Raw genomic sequence first — 18341 nt, forward strand, 5'->3', positions numbered from 1 at the left:
AAGGCAGACCAAAAGTCTTTGTCCATGGCCTCACTGAACTCCTCCCAAACCCAAGTTTTGCTTTAGCCATTGCCCGAGCTGCGGTTCGCTTGGCCTGCTGGTGCCCATGAGCTGTCTCCGAAGTCCTTTCACTTCACACTTGATGGCTCCTTTCACTTGCGGTCTCCACCATCTGGTTCGGGGATAACCACCAGGCTCCAACCACCTCTGCAGCTCCTTGCAGCAGCCTCAGCAATGGAGGGTTAGAAAACTGGTCCTTTCGGACTCAGTGTCCCCAGCCTCCCTCGGAATGCTGTTGAAGTCCTGGGAGTTAAAGAATTTTATGGGCATTTCCAGCATACCCTCACTATAGCTTTAGTTGTGCCAGGCCTGTCCGGCATTTTATCCCCACCAACTGATCTAACTGAGCACCAGGTGGTAATTATTTGATGGCTCACAAGGCCACAGATCAGATGATACAACTGCAAAATTCATCATCAACCAAAAATAATTTCAAACTTGTGCACCCAAATCTGTTTTGGAAAGTAGGTAGTCCTTCCACTCTAGAAAAAGAACTCCATCCATCCATCCATCTTCATCCGCTTTGTCCGGGGCCGGGTCGCGGGGGCAGCAGCCTAAGCAAAGAGGTGCATTGTGTGCCGGGTGGCGGCCAGGAGCGGAGGCCCTGGCGGACTGACCCCCGGCTGCCAAGACTGGCAATAGGGAGAAAAAGAACTCATTAAATGAAAAAAAAAAATCCCAAATTACCATTTATGTCCTATACCTTTTTTTAGTTCTCAGCATAAGAGCAGTGTGGCTGGGGGTGGGGTGCTTTGGATAACTGTTTTTGTCATGTAATTGGATTGCACTTTGTCAGGCCTCTAACCTAAAATCCTGACCATCTGCATGTCCCACCTGAAGGCTAAGCTTCTGCTGGTGTAGCTTTCAGGGTCACTGAGGCTTGCAAACGCCCGATCATGTTAAGGCGGCAATCCCTCAGGGGGAAAACTGAAAAATAAAACAACAAAAACTAAAACAAAAATATTCTTCATCAGATTATCACAACTAAAAACATTTACTTTAAGTGGATGGCCTCTATCGAATATATTCAAACCCAATATTAACAAAACTAAAAAGGGCCAAGTTATAAAAATAAAGTCAATTCACCAAGTCTTGAAAAATAAAACAGAAAAATAAAATAAAACTATCATCCAGACCTTTACAACCAACAATATAAAATTTATCTTGGGTGGCCTAATTCTCAAATAAATGTGCAAAATAAAGTAAGAATAAAATAGGACTAAATAAAATTTCGAATCACCATGTCTCTTCCATATCCAAGTTATATGTTATGGACTTGTCATGGGTCAAGATCACCCAATTCCTCTTCCTTGTATGTAACATGGTGTGACGACAGGGGTTTAGGACCTTAACTTCCCTTTGTGAGCTGCTGGAAGTGTGTGTGTGATTACTGTGATTACTTTAGTATATGAAATGAGGGAACTGTTGATTGCAGAGCTGAAAGCTGGGCGGCTTTGTGTCGGGTCTGTGCAGCAGACAGGCTCACAGAGATAAACACGTCTGTACTGAAACAATAGTCACACACTGTACAAACATAGATGTATTTTTTAGTTAATTATCTCACGAGACGACAGAGATTTGCTGCTTCATTTTGCTCTACCCTGCCTACTGAGAAACCTGACACAGGCTCATTTGCATACTGACAGTGATTGGATGCTTAGCTGGGGGGGAGGGATCTCTGGTGAGTGCTGTGTGAGCCTGCACACAGAGTACGGAGGAAAAGAGCGAATGAGAGCTACTGTAGTAAATGTACTAAATCTTGTCCATATTCAGTTTGTGGGAAATCTATTATTGTCCTTCAACGTCTAAAAGTTTGACTTAACGGGGCAGGATGTTTGTTTAAGGGGCCGCTGCCCCCTCTTGCCCCAGCGTAGAGCCGGCCCTAATCACAAAGTATGCACGTACACATCTGTACGTACCCCACCTCCTCCTTAACGGCTGGGCCAATCTGAACGAAGATTTGCACAAACATCATCACACATATGGGGTATATTTCAGGATGATTTATTATAAATCCCAGTTTGCTTGATTTTCCTACATAGTGTTTATTTTTGTTGGACCACCGTGAACGTTACGTTTTCCGTTTGCATTAGTATCAGTGTACGTTTACCGTACAGAACCTAATGGTCACATGAATTTGTATCCAGTGTTGTTTTGAAACACAGAAAGAAAGATTTAAAGTCAGTCCATCAGAAAAGGAAGTAAATATTGAAACCTCGTTGACAAAAGGAAGTTAGTTTAAAAGGCAGTTTTGACACAAATCAAGTTTTAATGTTATACTCGAAGTCTGGAACAAAGTGGGACAAAAAGGTTCAGAACTCACCAAAAAACAGAAACAAAAGGTTTTCAACAGATAAATGTTTCCAAGACTCACACACTTTTCAGTTAGTGTTTGAATACAAATTTAGCACACAGTGACAACTCACACTATGACCTACACTGGGACCAATACAGTACATGTACCATACTGGTATATACATATGTATATACAGATGTATATACATATTTACATGTACGCTGAAGCCATGTTTTAAAAGGTTTATAAGATGATCCCACACAAGATCCCTTACACCACTGGCTGAAATGCAGCTCCAAATCACCACAGAGCCTCCACCATGTTTTACATACGGCTTTTGTTACCCTCTCCTGTATGCATGTATGACTTTTGACCCAAGGTTTGGAGTCTCACCCCAAATGCCCTGCTGCTGCTCATTTTCAGTCTAGTTCTTGTGTAATTTAGCATCCTTGAAGTGTTCCTTTCTAAGAATGGCTGCTTGACAGTCACCCTATTACTGCCACACTTTCTTGTGTAGTTTCAGGTTATTTAAGGACACACTGCACACTATGCTACTTTTTTAGCTAATAGCTCCTTGTTGGTGCAAAATACTCTTTTATGCCTGTCAAACTCTGCTGTCATTGGCATGTTCCACAGATTCAAGTAAAGAAGCTAACGGTGTAGAGATCCAGTTTAATGTGATTCTTTGCCAACTGCTGACATGAAACTGAAACCTTTGCTAGATTTGCAAAGGCGCTGCCTCTCAGCTGTGTGAGTTCTCATTTTGACTAAAAGTTTTTGCAAATGTTTTGCAAGAACTCTCACTTGTGTGAGACCCCATGTGGACAGTCAAATGACTATTTTGACTGAAAGTTTTACCACAAGTTTTGCAAGAATATGGCCTCTCACCTGTGTGAGTTCTCATGTGGACATTCAAATGACTGTTCTGACTGAAGCTCTTACCACAGGTTACACAGGAATAGGGCTTCTCACCCGTGTGAGTCCTTATGTGCACGGTCAAATCCCTCATTTGAATGAAACTTTTCCCACATGTTTTACAGGAATACGGCTTCTCGCCTGTGTGGATTCTTGTGTGGAATTTCAGATTTGTCCTCTGACTAAAAGTTTTGCCACATGTCGCACAAGAATATGGCTTCTCACCCGTATGAGTCCTTGCATGAATTTTCAAGTTTGCTAAGCAAGCAAATCTTTTTCCACAAATCTTGCAGTGGTAAGGTTTTATACCTGTGTGCGTCACCATGTGCACCGTTAAATTGCCTTTATGATAAAATCTTTTCCCACATGTTTCACACGAGTATCGCTTCTCACCTGTGTGAAATCTAATGTGATATATCAGATTTGAGCTGTCTCTAAATGCTTTCCCACAAATGCTGCAGGAATATGGCTTCTCACCGGTGTGAGTTCTTATATGGACCAACAAGTTATCCTTTCTCCTGAATGTTTTCCCACATGCGTCACACGAGAATGGCCTCTCACCTGTGTGAATGCTCGTGTGTATTTTTAGCTTTGATGCATATTTAAATCTTTTCCCACAAGTGTTGCAAGAATATGGTTTGTCATCTGTGGATGTTCTTTTTTGATGTAGAGAGTTGTGAGAGAGGAGCAGGTGACTGCTTGGTTTCGGCTGGCAGTAGTTTTTTTCCTCATAAATTACTGTTAATGGACTGGTTTCCTGGTCAATTACAAGCTCCTGTCTCTCCTGACTTGTGCAAAGTTCCGTCCATTCTTCCTTAATCTTAGCCGATCCAACGTCCTGTTGATCCAGACCAGAGTTCTCCAGGTTAAAGAGGTACAAGTCCTCGAGAACCTCCTCCTTGCAGACATATTGCTGGAGCTGGTCTGGAGAGACAAAGTGGCACATAAAACAGTCAGTGCTGTATTCATATACAAATGAAGATCTAAGCAAATTTTGTGACGGCCAACGGATTGTTAACACCAGTGGGTTCAGGTTTCACTTCAGCTGAAGCTGTTTGGTGTGCAGCATGTTGTAGGTCCAGGTTAGGGTAGATGTTTTAGTTCGAACTTCAGCGCTCTAATGTGCAGCTGTCATTTTAAAAATAAACAGCAGGATTAACACAATCAACTTGAGTTGAAATATTTATTTTACTGCTTCACGCTCAAAATCCCAAGATGAAAGAGTCCCTGCAGAATGAATTTTCTCTTATTTGCAACACATTTTTTATATTCTGTACAGATCTTTAATCAACATTTTATTATTTTCATCTGATAAAGTTTCTGATTGGAGTAATCTGTGTATGAAACACCTCATTTTATGTGAGCGCACACGAAGCCTGAAGCAGAAAGCCAGGCCGGACAAAGAAAGTTTAACTATTATCAGCTGCTCACATGTAAACAAATGAATTCTGGCTAACGGTAGTCCATTTTATATTCTTCACACTGGCTCCCAATAGATGATGAAATTCTTGTTTTAACATACAGAGCACTAAATGGCCCCAGCTTCTTATAAAATACTCTGCTGCTCGTTGTCTTCGCTCACAGGCTCAGAGTTTGTTGGTTTCTCCCCGAACACGACTGAAGGCGAAAGGGGGCGGAGCCTTTCAGTCGTACCACCACAGTTACGTTTGGTTGACTCTGTGGAATCCTTTAAAAAGCAGTTAAAACTTTATTATTTAAACAGGCCTTCTGTTAATCAACACTTCTGAATTGTTTTGAATTTGCATTGTTTATATTGTCTATTTTGTTACTTAATGTTTTCTTTATTGTAACCTTTGTGTACAGCGCTTCGTGACTGCCTGTCTATGAAAAGCGCTTCATAAATAAACCTCACTTACAAAGAGACACAAAGAGTGAACAGTGGACAGAAATTTGAACATGAACCTACAACAAACCACAAGATGGGTTTTCAAGATGGCTGCCAGTGTTTTCCAACTAGCTTTTCTCTGCGTGTGAAGGGGCTCAAATGTCCTTCCTGAATCAACACATTTTTGTTGAACCATCCACTTAAAATTTGAATATTGCTGAGAGTACGGTGATGTTATAATTCTACTTTTGACCATTTGGGGTTTCTGGGAAGCGTATGGTGACGTGGTGGCTACAGAGAAATGTTCCTCTAACCCCGACTTAGTATTGTAGATATTTTGTTTTCTCTGACTGAAAAACAAAACGAAACATGTCTAAGAAACCAAGACGTGAGCTTCTTAGTTGTGGTCAGCACAGTGTAAACCAGCAGGTTAACCTCGTGAGCCTAACGGAGGAGGCCACAGTCAAAGGGATCAGTAGACTGAACTGAACAAAGGATTGATGAACAATATTCCCGTTCAATAATCCTGATGATCTTATTCTCACTGGGTTGGACACACTGCAGCTATGCCAGGGCTACAGCTGGTGATGAGGACGCAGCATTTAGAGAGAAACACGACAGGAACAAGTCGTCCAATTCTTGAACAGCAAGAACATTTGTTTAGAAAAGCACCAGATGTCTAATTGCTACACTCTGACTGATTTTCATCTAGGCACCAAAGACACTTAATACTTGATATTTTAAAAGTTGAGCTTAAACATGGTTATAATCCTGCTGCTGCTTGTCCGGGCCGGGCCTTGGGAGCGATCGTTATATGTACAGATTTCTTACCTGTGTCCATGTTACAGTGACTCCCTGACATGGGAGAGATGTCCACATTGTAATTTTTGGTTCTGTGACATTTCTTCTTTGGCTTCAGCTCCTCATTGGTGGTTGATCCCATTTCTACATGTTTAGTTCCTTGCTGGTCTCTGGTGTCCACTACAGGAGAAGTTTGAGAGAGGAACTGGTTAACGTTTGGGTCGGGTTCATCAACCACTCCTAATTAGTTAAAGTCACCATAAAGGTGCTGGTCTCTGTTAATACAAGCAGCTTACTGGAACAGTCTTCCTCTTGCTCCTCTTTTATCAGGAGAGGCTCTGCTTCCTCCTGGACCAATCTGGAGTTCCTTTCCTGGTTACAGTGCTGCTGCTGCTCTATAAGAGCCTCATCTTTATTATTAATGACAAGTTGTTGTGGGAGGTCTATCGAGACAAAGGGACAAAACAAGGTTACATGTGTGATGACAGAAAAACACTCATACTTAGTACTGAAACACTGATCTATACTGATAAGGAGTATAGAGTGTTAGGACCAAGAGGATCCACATCGTGTGATAGAAATGAAAATGATCAGCCTAGGGTTGGGCAATTGGACAATATATCGACGATTGACGATAGTGTTTACAAGGGCGATTTATTTATTTATTTTCCCATGACTAGGTTTGCTAATCATGATGGAGCTCATAGAAGTCAACAGAAAAAAAATAATAGCGCTGTTTTAACAGCACCCTCTTTGATCTGCGAGCAAATGCCCCTCCTCAGAGAGCTGCAGAAGCTGGTGATAGCCTAGCATACTCAGCCGGATGGTGGACATGTACATGCTCATGTCAGTTAGTCGTGTTTGAGAGCTTTGCTCGCACTATACGTCTGCACAAGCGGCACACCACTTTGGTTACATCCTTAGGTTTACCTCTTTTATTTGGTTTAAAGCCAAAGAAATCCCAAATTGGGGACTTTATATTTTTTTAGTGCTGTCAGCGTTAATGTGCCGTCATCACAACTAACGCATTTAACAATTAACCCATATGGAGCGCAGACTGAGTCTATATCCCTGAAATATCTCTGTCAATGCATTTCGGGCAGTTTGTCCAAATTCTGTTAATTCTGGGGGTTGAGAGCGTTACAAATTTAAATCGTGAGGATGATTGATGATTAAGAAATCTTGTTCTTAGAGTAATGTCAAAAAGATAGAAACCACTGCATGGTAGTGTTAGTGGTCAGTGACAGTGATGGGATGAATCTGAGTGTCTGTGATACTCATCATATTAGCGATCCTAACTAAAAACTGGTGTGTAATGTGTGGCCCTTTAAAGAGCCCCACCTTATCCCAAGATAAAACAAAGGACTAACTTAACCATGCTGTGTTTTAGTTGAATGTGTTCTCATCCTGTATAGAGCAACAAATAACAAGACTGACAGTGAATGGAGAAACACTCACCCAGTTTCTGTTCTGTTTTTGTCATGCTTATATCATACAACCTGAACATATCAGCAGGATGTCCCGTTTCCCCTTTCTCTTTGTTTAAAACATATAAAACAAGTCCATGCAATTTGAACTCAAAATTGTGTTTTCACCTTTGCAAGTTAACTGATACTTGATAAATGTTTGCTGCCATTTTTGACTTCCCTCTGCAAGCGTCCAGCTGCAAGGGGAGAGATGAAGGACTACGATTCATCAAGCAATGTGATCATAAATAATCCTCGACACTAATTTTTTTATGCCTGCGTTTAGATTGCATATAGATTTTGACCATACTTGAGATTATTTGTATTTTTTTGCATTTAAGAAAATTATGCTAATGACATTCAGTTGTACGTTTCTTTTATGCCCGAGGATTTATCTAAGCTTCAGCGTCTGAATGATTGCTTAGATTTGATCAAACGTTGGATGGCTGCAAATTTCCTCCAACTCAACGAGGGGAAAACCGAAGTCCTCGTATGCGCCCCTGATAGGTTTCTATCGCAGATAGTGAAAGCCCTCGGTCCTCTCTCACTCTATGTTAAATCCTCTATCAGGAATTTAGGTGTCATGTCTTGGCATGTGAAATCTCTGGTTCGGTCTTGTTTTTATCATTTAAGAAATGTGGCTAAGCTGAGCCCGGTTTTATCTCGCTCTGAACTCGAGATTGCTATAGATGCATTTATTTCGTCACGCTTGGATTATTGTAATTCGCTGTTTATGTGTCTAAGCAAAGGTTCACTGGATCGGCTGCAGGTTGTGCAAAACGCTGCAGCGAGGCTTTTGATAAAATCCTGCAAGTACTCACATGTGACACCGTTGTTATCTCAGTTACACTGGCTTCCTGTTAAATTTAGAGTCGATTTTAAGATCCTGGTCTTGACCTACAGAGCTGTGCACGGACTGGCACCAGCCTACATCTTTGATCTGCTACAGCCCGATGTCCCTAGCAGGTCTTTGAGGTCATCTGATCAGGGCTTACTTGCTATAAAAAAAATACTAAGAGGAGGACTCAGGGTGACAGAGCTTTTGCCACTGTGGCCCCGAGACTGTGGAACTCTCCCCCCTAACATTAAGAACTGTGGACTCAGTAGCAAGACTTGCAAACTTATGTGCAGCACTTTGTGATTCTGTCTTGAAAGGTGCTATATAAATAAAAATTTATTTATTTAAAATGTTTTCTTTCAAGAATTGTTTTTATTAAATATGGCACGTACAAATAGATGTTGTATGTAGTTTAAAACATTGCAATTTCTAAAATGGAACCAATGAGGAGTTTATTCTATTCATTTTGGTTTCTCTTTTGAATATTTATAACTGCTCATTAATAAGACAAAAGTATTTCTTATCAGATTACTCAATTAATTGATGGTATAATCATTAGAAAATAATCAATAGCTGCAGGCTTAATAATGTAGGAAGTTAACATTACCGTTGTGACTCAGCCCATGGCTGTGGTGAATCATCACAGGACACTGAAACATCTCAATTTCTCCAATAAAAGTCACAAAATAAAGATTTTCTCTATTTCTGTCGAGCATGCTGGTCACCAAGGGTGTAACAGGTACTGTCACGGTTGCTAGGCAACAGGAGGCGCGCGTCTTAGGTTAGACCTACAGAAGCCGCTAACTTCCGGTCTTCCCGTCTTTCGTGCACGGGCAGGCCGGGTCCTTTACAGGATGCAGCCCCTGAATTTGGACACACCCCAAATCTCACTAACGCTTACCTAAGAATCACATCACAGACGTGAGCATGCTCGGTAGCGCCGTCCATCAGCTCACCAGTACTCAAACACATAGCAGTACCACTCTGGGTTCATTAACACCATCGGAGCGTTACCTACCGATTCTGTGTAACTTTATTTTGGGGAACTTCACAGTGATATCCTGCAGTCTGCGCTGACTGATCTCGGCCTCATTCTGGACCATCGTTTTAACAAAGACGCCGAATATCTCTTCAGCAGCAGCCGTTAGTCTCTCGCTAACAAACTCTCGCAAATACTCAACGGAACACATCGTTACTTTGACAGCTCAAATATTTCTCTGTTATACGCGAATGCAACCGTTTTCCAGCTTCAACAAGCGGCTAACTTAGACGTAGCGCCAGGACTGTTTCCTCTGTGTGTCACATTATAAAGTTCCGGCTATAAAAGCAGGTGAACGTTTTGTTCCGTTATATATATCAGTGTATGGATCTATTACAGGGGTCGACAACCTTTCTGATGATGAGTGCATCTAAAATTCCCTCAGAAGTCAGTGTGCCATATGATTGCATTAGCAATAAATTCAATAACGCTCTATATTAACAGTTACTTACTATATAGAACCACTTTATAAAATTATGTTCACAGATGTTGGCAGCTATCAGCGAATATTTATCAGCTGTTTGGAAACAAAAAAAGACACTTTTTATCCATAACAGCAAATGAACTGTACAACAGAAAATCCAAATGCTATTTATGGTCTCTGTTACGATATTGCTTCAGGGAGCAGACATGACACCGTCTTAGGTTTTAGCCATCACTTTTTTATTATCTCCACACCACCCTCCGGTGGCTTCCACATGAACTGCACCTTAAACAACAACTGTTCACTCATATCATGACAGTCTCCTCACAACAATGATAAGAAAAATAAACTGGGCCAATATGGCATGTTTGTTAATACAGAGACACACATGTTAATGTGACCTCTGGTCTCCCACTCAGACACACAGGTCTCCGAGTGTCCAGCATTCAGAGGCTACCTGAGGACTCGTGTGAGAGAAAATCTGCTCACACAGACATGTAGAGCCAAACACTGTCAATAAGGCCTCTGCAATGTTCTGAAGACAGTTAAACTTGTCAGGTAGTGACGTCCAGCAGGTGAACATGCAGCTCCATGAACACGCACAGCTGTGGATTCCAGCTGCGTCCGTAGTTCTACAAACTTTGACCCCACAGAGTCGAGCTTTTCAGTTCAATCAGCTGCATTTCGATGTCCTCTGTGTCCAACCAGTTAATGCGAGACAAATCCAGCTGCTCATTAAAGCTTTTTGATTTGATTAGAAAAGAAAACATTGGTCCAAACACCTGAAAGCCCCGAAAACCCATTGTGAATTCTGTCTCGAGTCTACGGATGTATCCGTGTATTTCCGTGGTGCTGATGCTGCGCTGAGCAGACAGCTCCTGAAGCATTTGAAGTGTCGGAATGTGAAAATTTCAATGTGACAAAGTGGGTGAGAAGACCATTTGTCTACATTCTTAGTTAACATTCTTGTTTTGATTTAACCATATTTCACATGTAATCTGCAACAGGCAAACATCTACTATCCCGGGTTTGTTTATGTTCTGCACTTTTACAGATTATATAATATAATAGTGATGGGACGTTCTGTATCGAGGCTTCGGAGCGTGTGTCGAGTAATGGAGGGGGCGTTTCCGCGAAGCGCGTATCGAGGCTTGCTTCATTTATGGGAGGAGCTGAAAATGATGACGTCCGAAGCCTCGCTGCCCGGCTGTACCACGTGACTGGTTCATGAAGCGGTTCGAACTTTGCCGCAAATAATCATTTTCCATACTGCCAGCATAAATATACACAGTATACTGCCATCACTACAATATACATGTTTTACACACTCCTTTTGTTGTTGACATTTACAGGCTGTGTGCAAAATGCCACACTCTTCAAATTCATGCCAGCTATTATTTTTACGTCCAGTAGGTGTCCTGCTAGAGCAAATGAAGCTTCATGAAGCTTCGCGTTGGGGTGAACCAATTGGATGAAAAGCTCCAGTGCTTCATGGGGCTTCATCTGCCCATCACTATAATATAACATCTTGGTTTAAATCAATTCATACAAGTTTAAGTTAACATGTTATTTATTTCAACTGTTAATTTGTATTGTTTGAACTTACCTTTACCTACCTGTCTTCCAGAAGCAAAAGGAGGAAATGTAGTTCTACTTCCTGCTTTATACCTTCTGGGTTCATCTGAGGTCACAGGAAGAGACCAAGGGCAGGAGGGGAAGAATTCTTATAATTTAATAAAGTTGATTTTAAAGGGTTTATAAAGAAATAGATTTAATGTTGTGATATGTATTGATTACACCAGAGTTTATGTTGCCAGTCAAGAGGAGTAGTAGAGGATGAATATAATCATGTTCATCTCACCTACCTACTGAATGGAATAGTCCAGAGGAGAAAGTGTTTGATTAAGGGGACTATTTAAGCAGACGAACGCAGTAGTGATGGGCAGATGAAGCCCCATGAAGCACTGGAGCTTTATATCCAATTGGTTCACCCCAACGCGAAGCTTCATGAAGCTTCATTTGCTCTAGCAGGACACCTACTGGACGTAAAAATAATAGCTGGCATGAATTTGAAGAGTGTGGCATTTTGCACACAGCCTGTAAATGTCAACAACAAAAGGAGTGTGTAAAACACCTATAGTGTAGTGATGGCAGTATACTGTGTATATTTATGCTGGCAGTATGGAAAATGATTATTTGCGGCAAAGTTCGAACCGCTTCATGAACCAGTCACGTGGTACAGCCGGGCAGCGAGGCTTCGGACGTCATCATTTTCAGCTCCTCCCATAAATGAAGCAAGCCTCGATACGCGCTTCGCGGAAACGCCCCCTCCATTACTCGACACACGCTCCGAAGCCTCGATACAGAACGTCACATCACTAGAACGCAGGTGTTTCAGAAGACGGGTTCAGGTCAGTGTAGCTGTGTGCAGTTTGACCTTAATTTCCGTTGATTTAAGTTCAGTTATGTTTATTTGAATTGAGTTTATTATAGAGTTGAGTTTCTTATTTGTTTCTTTGTAAATATTCTTGGGCCACAGAATGGTGAATAAATCACTTGCTACACTGGACAGCATCAGTCTCCTGCACTTCTTTGACCGCTTAAGTCGAGTCCTACCACATTCAACATCGCTTGAAAAAACTACCAGCTAGCAACGTCCCTCTCACCGGTAAGCGAAGTTATTTTTTAGCCAATTACAAGTTGAATCTGGTAGTTGGGGTTGTTAGCTAAGATACTGTCATTAAGAAGCGGCACAACTAATGTGCGATGTGCACCGTCATTAATTTTTTTTAATGCACCTTCTCAGATTAACTCACTGCGTGTCGCGCCCAGGGCTGGACTGGGACAAAAAAACAGCCCGGGCATTTTGACGAGAGACCGGCCCCCCAGGTATTAAAGCCATAAAGCCTTTGAATGAAAACGCTGTTGTGACAGTGATGTACAGTCTTGTTGGTATATGTGTGATTTCTATACATTTTATATCAGATAAAAACTTTGGTTGTAAGATTCAGATAATTATTTATTAAAAGCATTTTAAATGAGAATAAAAAATAAAAGTGTGTGCCCCCCTCTCCCTGTTAATGCCCTACCTGCCCCCCTGGCAGAACTAGATCCGCCCCTGCACAGTTACCAGCTGTCAGCTACTTAGAAAAGGATCCTGGTGTTATTTGTCTCTCAGAAACAGTTCATAACTTCAACTCATCCATGTCACCTAAAAGGTAAACCTGTTTCTCCATCACAGCTCTGATGGTTCAGTAAGGACATCTCCTGGTTTCATCATCATGTTTCCCTCTCACCACATATCCAAACCGACATCATGACCAGCAGCTTTACAGCTGTGGCTCCAGCAAACATCAGCTGATACTAGAAATTAATATTATATAAATTCTAACAACAGCTGATCAAGCTTAAACGTGCTGCTGTTGTTTAGCGCGACATCCGCTGGTTTCCTCTTTCTCGGCTGGTGATAGTGTTTTGGAACACATACAGTCAGACGGTCAGCATACCGTCCTGCTGATGATAGAGTACACCAAGGAACTGGAAGCTGCTCACTCTCTCCACAGCAGCGCCGTTGATGGTGATGGGCATGTGTGCTGCACCTCCGGAAGTCCACTATCAACTCCTTTGTCTTTGCGACGTTGAGGGTGCGATGGTTGTTAAAACGATGGGAAGAGGCGTGAGTTTCTCAAAATGGGCTCATTGAGTGCAGCACGGATAAGATCTTTGAGAGGCTTACGGCTGCCGTGAATACTCATAATAAGATCTCTGAGTGCAGACTGGATTACATCTTGGGGAGGCTCACTGTGGTCGTGAGTTCTCAGAATCGGCTCTTTGAGCACAAGAATGACAACATCACAGAGCGCAAGTTTGATAACATCATGGAGAAGCTCGCGGCTCTCCAACGGGATATTGAGAGACCAGTGTTGGACTGTTAGAACTGCTTTGAAATTCATATGAGTTGTTCACACTAAAGTAAAAACCACCATCACTTCATGTGGAAACCCTTTTGGCGCCAGCTGCGGTTGCAAGGCTGAAGCCGAACAACAACTCCCTGATAACAACTGTGTTTAGACTGTTCTTCCCATTCCATGCAAGGCCACCTGGGTTGGCTGTTAGACTGTTTACTTAGGCTAGCAGGGCGAAGGACACTGTCTCAGCTGAACTCTGGACACGCACACACATACATATACACTGATATGCATACATTCATCCCCCCTCCCTTTCCAAACGCCTTCGATGCTTGTTCCCTCCTGGGGAACACGGCGGGTCTGAGCCCGCGCTGGAATGGTAGCGCTGGGCAGGATGGCTGCTGTGTTTGCTTCGGATTACTCCTCACCCCCCACCCGACCCTGTGGCTTGTCACGTGCTCCATAATGTTGTGCTTTTTTTGTTTCCTGTTCTCATGCTGTCCTCCCAGGAGCCCAGCATGAGTAGTGGTCTCTTTTTTTCCTCTTGTACTTTCCCATTGTAGTGTATATTTCAGTGTTTGTTTTCTGTAGCGTTACAGAAAACAATCTCCGATCTGTATCCCCATGTGATGTCTGTGTTGCTCTTTTTCTCTAATTGATCTTTCTGAGTTAACTTCAATAATTACTTTCTCCAAACCTTCAACGTGTCTTTTAGACCCCATTCCTACAAAACTGCTCAAAGAAGTCCTGCCATTAATTAATTCTTCGATCTTAAATATGATCAACCTATCTCTAATGATCGGCTATGTACCACAGGCCTTCAAGCTGGCTGTAGTTAAACCTTTACTCAAAAAGCATCTCTAGACCCAGCAGTCTTAGCTAATTATAGGCCAATCTCCAACCTTCCTTTCATATCAAAAATCCTTGAAAGAGTAGTTGTCAAACAGCTAACAGATCATCTGCAGAGGTTTATTTGAAGAGTTTCAGTCAGGTTTCAGAGCTCATCACAGCACAGAAACAGCTTTAGTGAAGGTTACAAATGATCTTCTTATGGCCTCTGACAGTGGACTCATCTCTGTGCTTGTCCTGCTAGACCTCAGTGCAGCGTTCGATACTGTCGACCATAATATCCTATTAGAGCGATTAGAACATGCTGTAGGTATTACAGGTACTGTGCTGCAGTGGTTTGTATCATATCTATCTAATAGACTCCAGTTTGTGCATGTAAATGGAGAGTCCTCTTCACACACTGAGGTTAATTATGGAGTTCCACAGGGTTCAATGCTAGGACCAATTCTGTTTACATTATACATGCTTCCCTTAGGCAGCATCATTAGAAGACATAGCATACATTTACACTGCTATGCAGATGACACCCAGCTCTATCTGTCCATGAAGCCAGATAACACACACCAATGAGTTAAACTGCAGGAATGTCTTAAAGACATAAAGACCTGGATGGCCGCTAACTTTCTGCTTCTTAGTTCAGATCAAACTGAGGTTATTGTACTCGGCCCTGAAAAGCTTAGAAATATGGTATCTAACCAGATTCTTACTCTGGATGGCATTACCTTGGCCTCCAGTAACGCTGTGAGGAACCTTGGAGTCATTTTTGACCAGGACATGTCCTTCAATGCACATATTAAACAAATATGTAAGACTGCGTTCTTCCATTTGTGCAACATCTCTAAAGTTAGAAATATCCTGTCTCAGAGTGACGCTGAAAAACTAGTTCATGCATTTATTACTTCCAGGCTGGACGACTGTAATTCATTATTATCAGGATGTCCAAAAAACTCACTGAAAAGCCTTCAGCTGATCCAAAATGCTGCAGCAAGAGTCCTGACAGGGACTAGAAAGAGAGAGCAGATTTCTCCTGTTTTGGCTTCCTGTTAAATCCAGGATTCAAAATCCTGCTCCTCACATACAAGGTCTTAAATAATCAGGCCCCATCTTATCTTAATGACCTTGTAGTACCATATCACCCTATTAGAGCACTTCGCTCTCGCTCTGCAGGCCTACTTGTTGTTCCTAGAGTATTTAAAAGTAGAATGGGAGGCAGAGCCTTCAGTTTTCAGGCCCCTCTTCTGTGGAACCAGCTTCCAGTTTGGATTCAGGAGACAGACACTATCTCTACTTTCAAGATTAGGCTTCAAACTTTCCTTTTTGCTAAAGCATATAGTTAGGGCTGGACCAGGTGACCCTGAATCCTCCCTTAGTTATGCTGCAATAGGTGTAGGCTGCCGGGGATTCCCATGATGCATTGAGTTTTTCCTTTCCAGTCACCTTTCTCACTCACTATGTATTAACAGACCTCTCTGCATTGAATCATATCTGTTATTAACCTCTGTCTCTCTTCCACAGCATGTCTTTATCCTGTCTTCCTTCTCTCACCCCAACCGGTCACAGCAGATGGCCCCGCCCCTCCCTGAGCCTGGTTCTGCTGGAGGTTTCTTCCTGTTAAAAGGGAGTTTTTCCTTCCCACTGTCGCCAAAGTGCTGCTCACAGGGGGTCATATGATTGTTGGGTTTTTTTCTCTGTATCTATGAAGCGCCTTGAGGCGTCTTATGTTGTGATTTGGCGCTATATAAATAAAATTGAATTGAATTGAATTGTGTGTAAGGTCGGGGGGGTCCTGTTTCACTGCAAGGCAACCTGCATGTGGCGAATAAAGCCTTTGATTGATTGATTGATTGATTGACACCTGTAAGCTGTCTCATCACCGTTGGTGATAAGACCCACCACTGTAGTGTCGTCCGCAAACTTCACAATGATGTTGGAGTTGTTAGTGGCTGTGCAGTCGTAGGTGTAGAGTGAGTACAGGAGAGGGCTCAGTACACACCCCTGTGGAGCACCAGTGTTCAGTGTGATGAGGGATGAGGTGATGCTGCCCAGTCTGACCACTTGGCGTCTGTCAGACAGGAAGCTAAGGATCCAGCTGCAGAGGGAGCTGCTCAGTCCTAGATCCTGCAGTTTCCTGTCCAGCTTCGAGGGAACGATGGTATTGAATGCTGAGCTGTAATCTACAAACAGCATCCTCACATACGTGTCTCTCTTCTCCAGGTGTGACAGGGCAGTGTGTAGTGTCAGGGCTATGGCATCATCAGTGGACCTGTTGTGGCGGTATGCGAACTGTAGAGGGACCAGTGAGTCGGGTAGTGCAGAGCAGATGAAGTCCCTGACCAGCTTCTCGAAGCATTTGCTTACGATGGGGGTCAGGGCTACAGGTCGCCAGTCGTTCAATGAGGAGATGGTGGAGGATTTGGGTACAGGGACGACGGTGGCCATTTTGAAGCAGGCTGGGACTACAGACAGAGAGAGGGAAAGGTTGAAGATGTGTGTGAACACTCCAGCCAGCTGAGCCGCGCATGACTTGAGGACGCGGCCGGGAATCCCGTCCGGACCAGTAGCTTTGCGTGCGTTCACCTTCCTGAAGCACTTCCGCACATCCTCCTCAGACACAGTGTGCGCACTGACGTCATCCGCGGTGCGCACCAAGGACCAAGGATCTGTTCTGAGGCATCTGTGTGTAGCAAGAAAGGTAAGTGGAAGTCTGGGTGGGCTAAGACTGGAGGATGGGTGAGTATGTCAGTGTGTTGCTTTAGTGACCCCTGGTGTTCACCAGCCCATTCCACAGGAGTACCAGAGGACAGCTGACTGCCTTTGGGTTTCTTCTGGTGAGGTTGTGCTAGTTACATGCTAGAGAAGTTCATGCACAGGCTTTGGAAGCCCAAGAGTCCCACATCAGCACCAGTCTGAGGAGTTTTGGCCTTGAGTAACTGCACAGAAACAATTCACACTTTTCAGGCCTTAGCTTCAATTTGTGATGCTGGAGTGATTCAAAACTTTGTGAAGACCCCCAAAATGCTCCTCACAGGTTTTGGCATAACAGGGGATGTCGTTCAAATAGGGAATGTAGCATTCATCCCTGAATGCATCCAACATCCCTTCCATGCGCCTCTTAAAGGCCGCAGGCACACTGGAGAGGCCAATGGTATTCTAACCCACTTATACGACCCCCAGGGAGTTACAAAGCCTGCAAGATGCCTTGAAACCTTTGTGTTAAATCACAGGTGGTAAGCCTTTCCTTGATCAAGAATACTGAACCAGGAATGGTCCCCCAGTGTGTCAATCAGGTTTTGGATACAGGGCAGTGGGTGCCTATCAGGGTTTGGTTTTCTGGTTTATTGCACAATAGGCAATGCAATAAACAGCAGGCATTATGTGCCATGTAAACACATACAACAGGGGCAGCATAAGGAGACTTTGATGTGATGATTCAGCCCTTACCTAGTAGGTTGTGAATGCACTCCTTTACTTCACTAAACAACAGCTTTGGGACTGAGCTGTAGACTTTTTGAATAGGAATGTCGTCTTCAAGGTTTAGTGACAGCTGTAGACTTTGAATATAGCCAATATCATTAGCATCCTTTGCAAAAGCAGCTAAATCCAGTTACAGCCAATGTTCCCTCTAATGTTTCATGTGTCTGAGCGAACACACAAACTCCCTGAGCGTCCCTTGGACCACTGTGAGCAACAGCAGACGTGCACTGTGGTCACACCAGCATCGAATCCATCCAAGTTACGTGTTTTATTAAAATAATCAAATCACAGCATTTATGTTAGACAACTTTTAACTGCTTTAGCCCACTTACAATGAAAATAAAAAAAAAATCTTGCTCATGACCTGTGTAGTATGTTAACACTATTGGAAGTAAAATAACTTGAACTCCAATTTTGAAAACACA

At 42.9% G+C, this 18341-nt stretch overlaps 2 protein-coding genes across 3 annotated transcripts in view; one reads left to right on the plus strand and one right to left on the minus strand.

The window, feature by feature from the left end:
- LOC113010984 (protein FAM151A) overlaps positions 1 to 18341 on the plus strand; it is a 509869-nt gene that overhangs the window by 379058 nt on the left and 112470 nt on the right. The window lies entirely within an intron of this gene.
- LOC113011006 (zinc finger protein OZF-like) lies at positions 3036 to 9513 on the minus strand. Of its 2 annotated transcripts, none has more exons than XM_026150367.1 (4): positions 9241 to 9513; positions 6215 to 6361; positions 5949 to 6098; positions 3036 to 4195 (listed from the first exon to the last, which is right to left on the minus strand). In XM_026150367.1, exons 1-4 carry the CDS (start codon positions 9410 to 9412, stop codon positions 3099 to 3101), a joined length of 1566 nt encoding a protein of 521 aa, XP_026006152.1. In that variant the 5' UTR covers positions 9413 to 9513; the 3' UTR covers positions 3036 to 3098. The 2 variants fall into 2 exon arrangements, with proteins under 2 accessions (XP_026006152.1, XP_026006153.1); XM_026150368.1 differs by lacking the exon at positions 3036 to 4195 and adding an exon at positions 4445 to 4958.

The sequence above is a fragment of the Astatotilapia calliptera genome, chromosome 18, assembly GCF_900246225.1.
Source record: "Astatotilapia calliptera chromosome 18, fAstCal1.2, whole genome shotgun sequence".
Classification (NCBI taxonomy): domain Eukaryota; kingdom Metazoa; phylum Chordata; class Actinopteri; order Cichliformes; family Cichlidae; genus Astatotilapia; species Astatotilapia calliptera.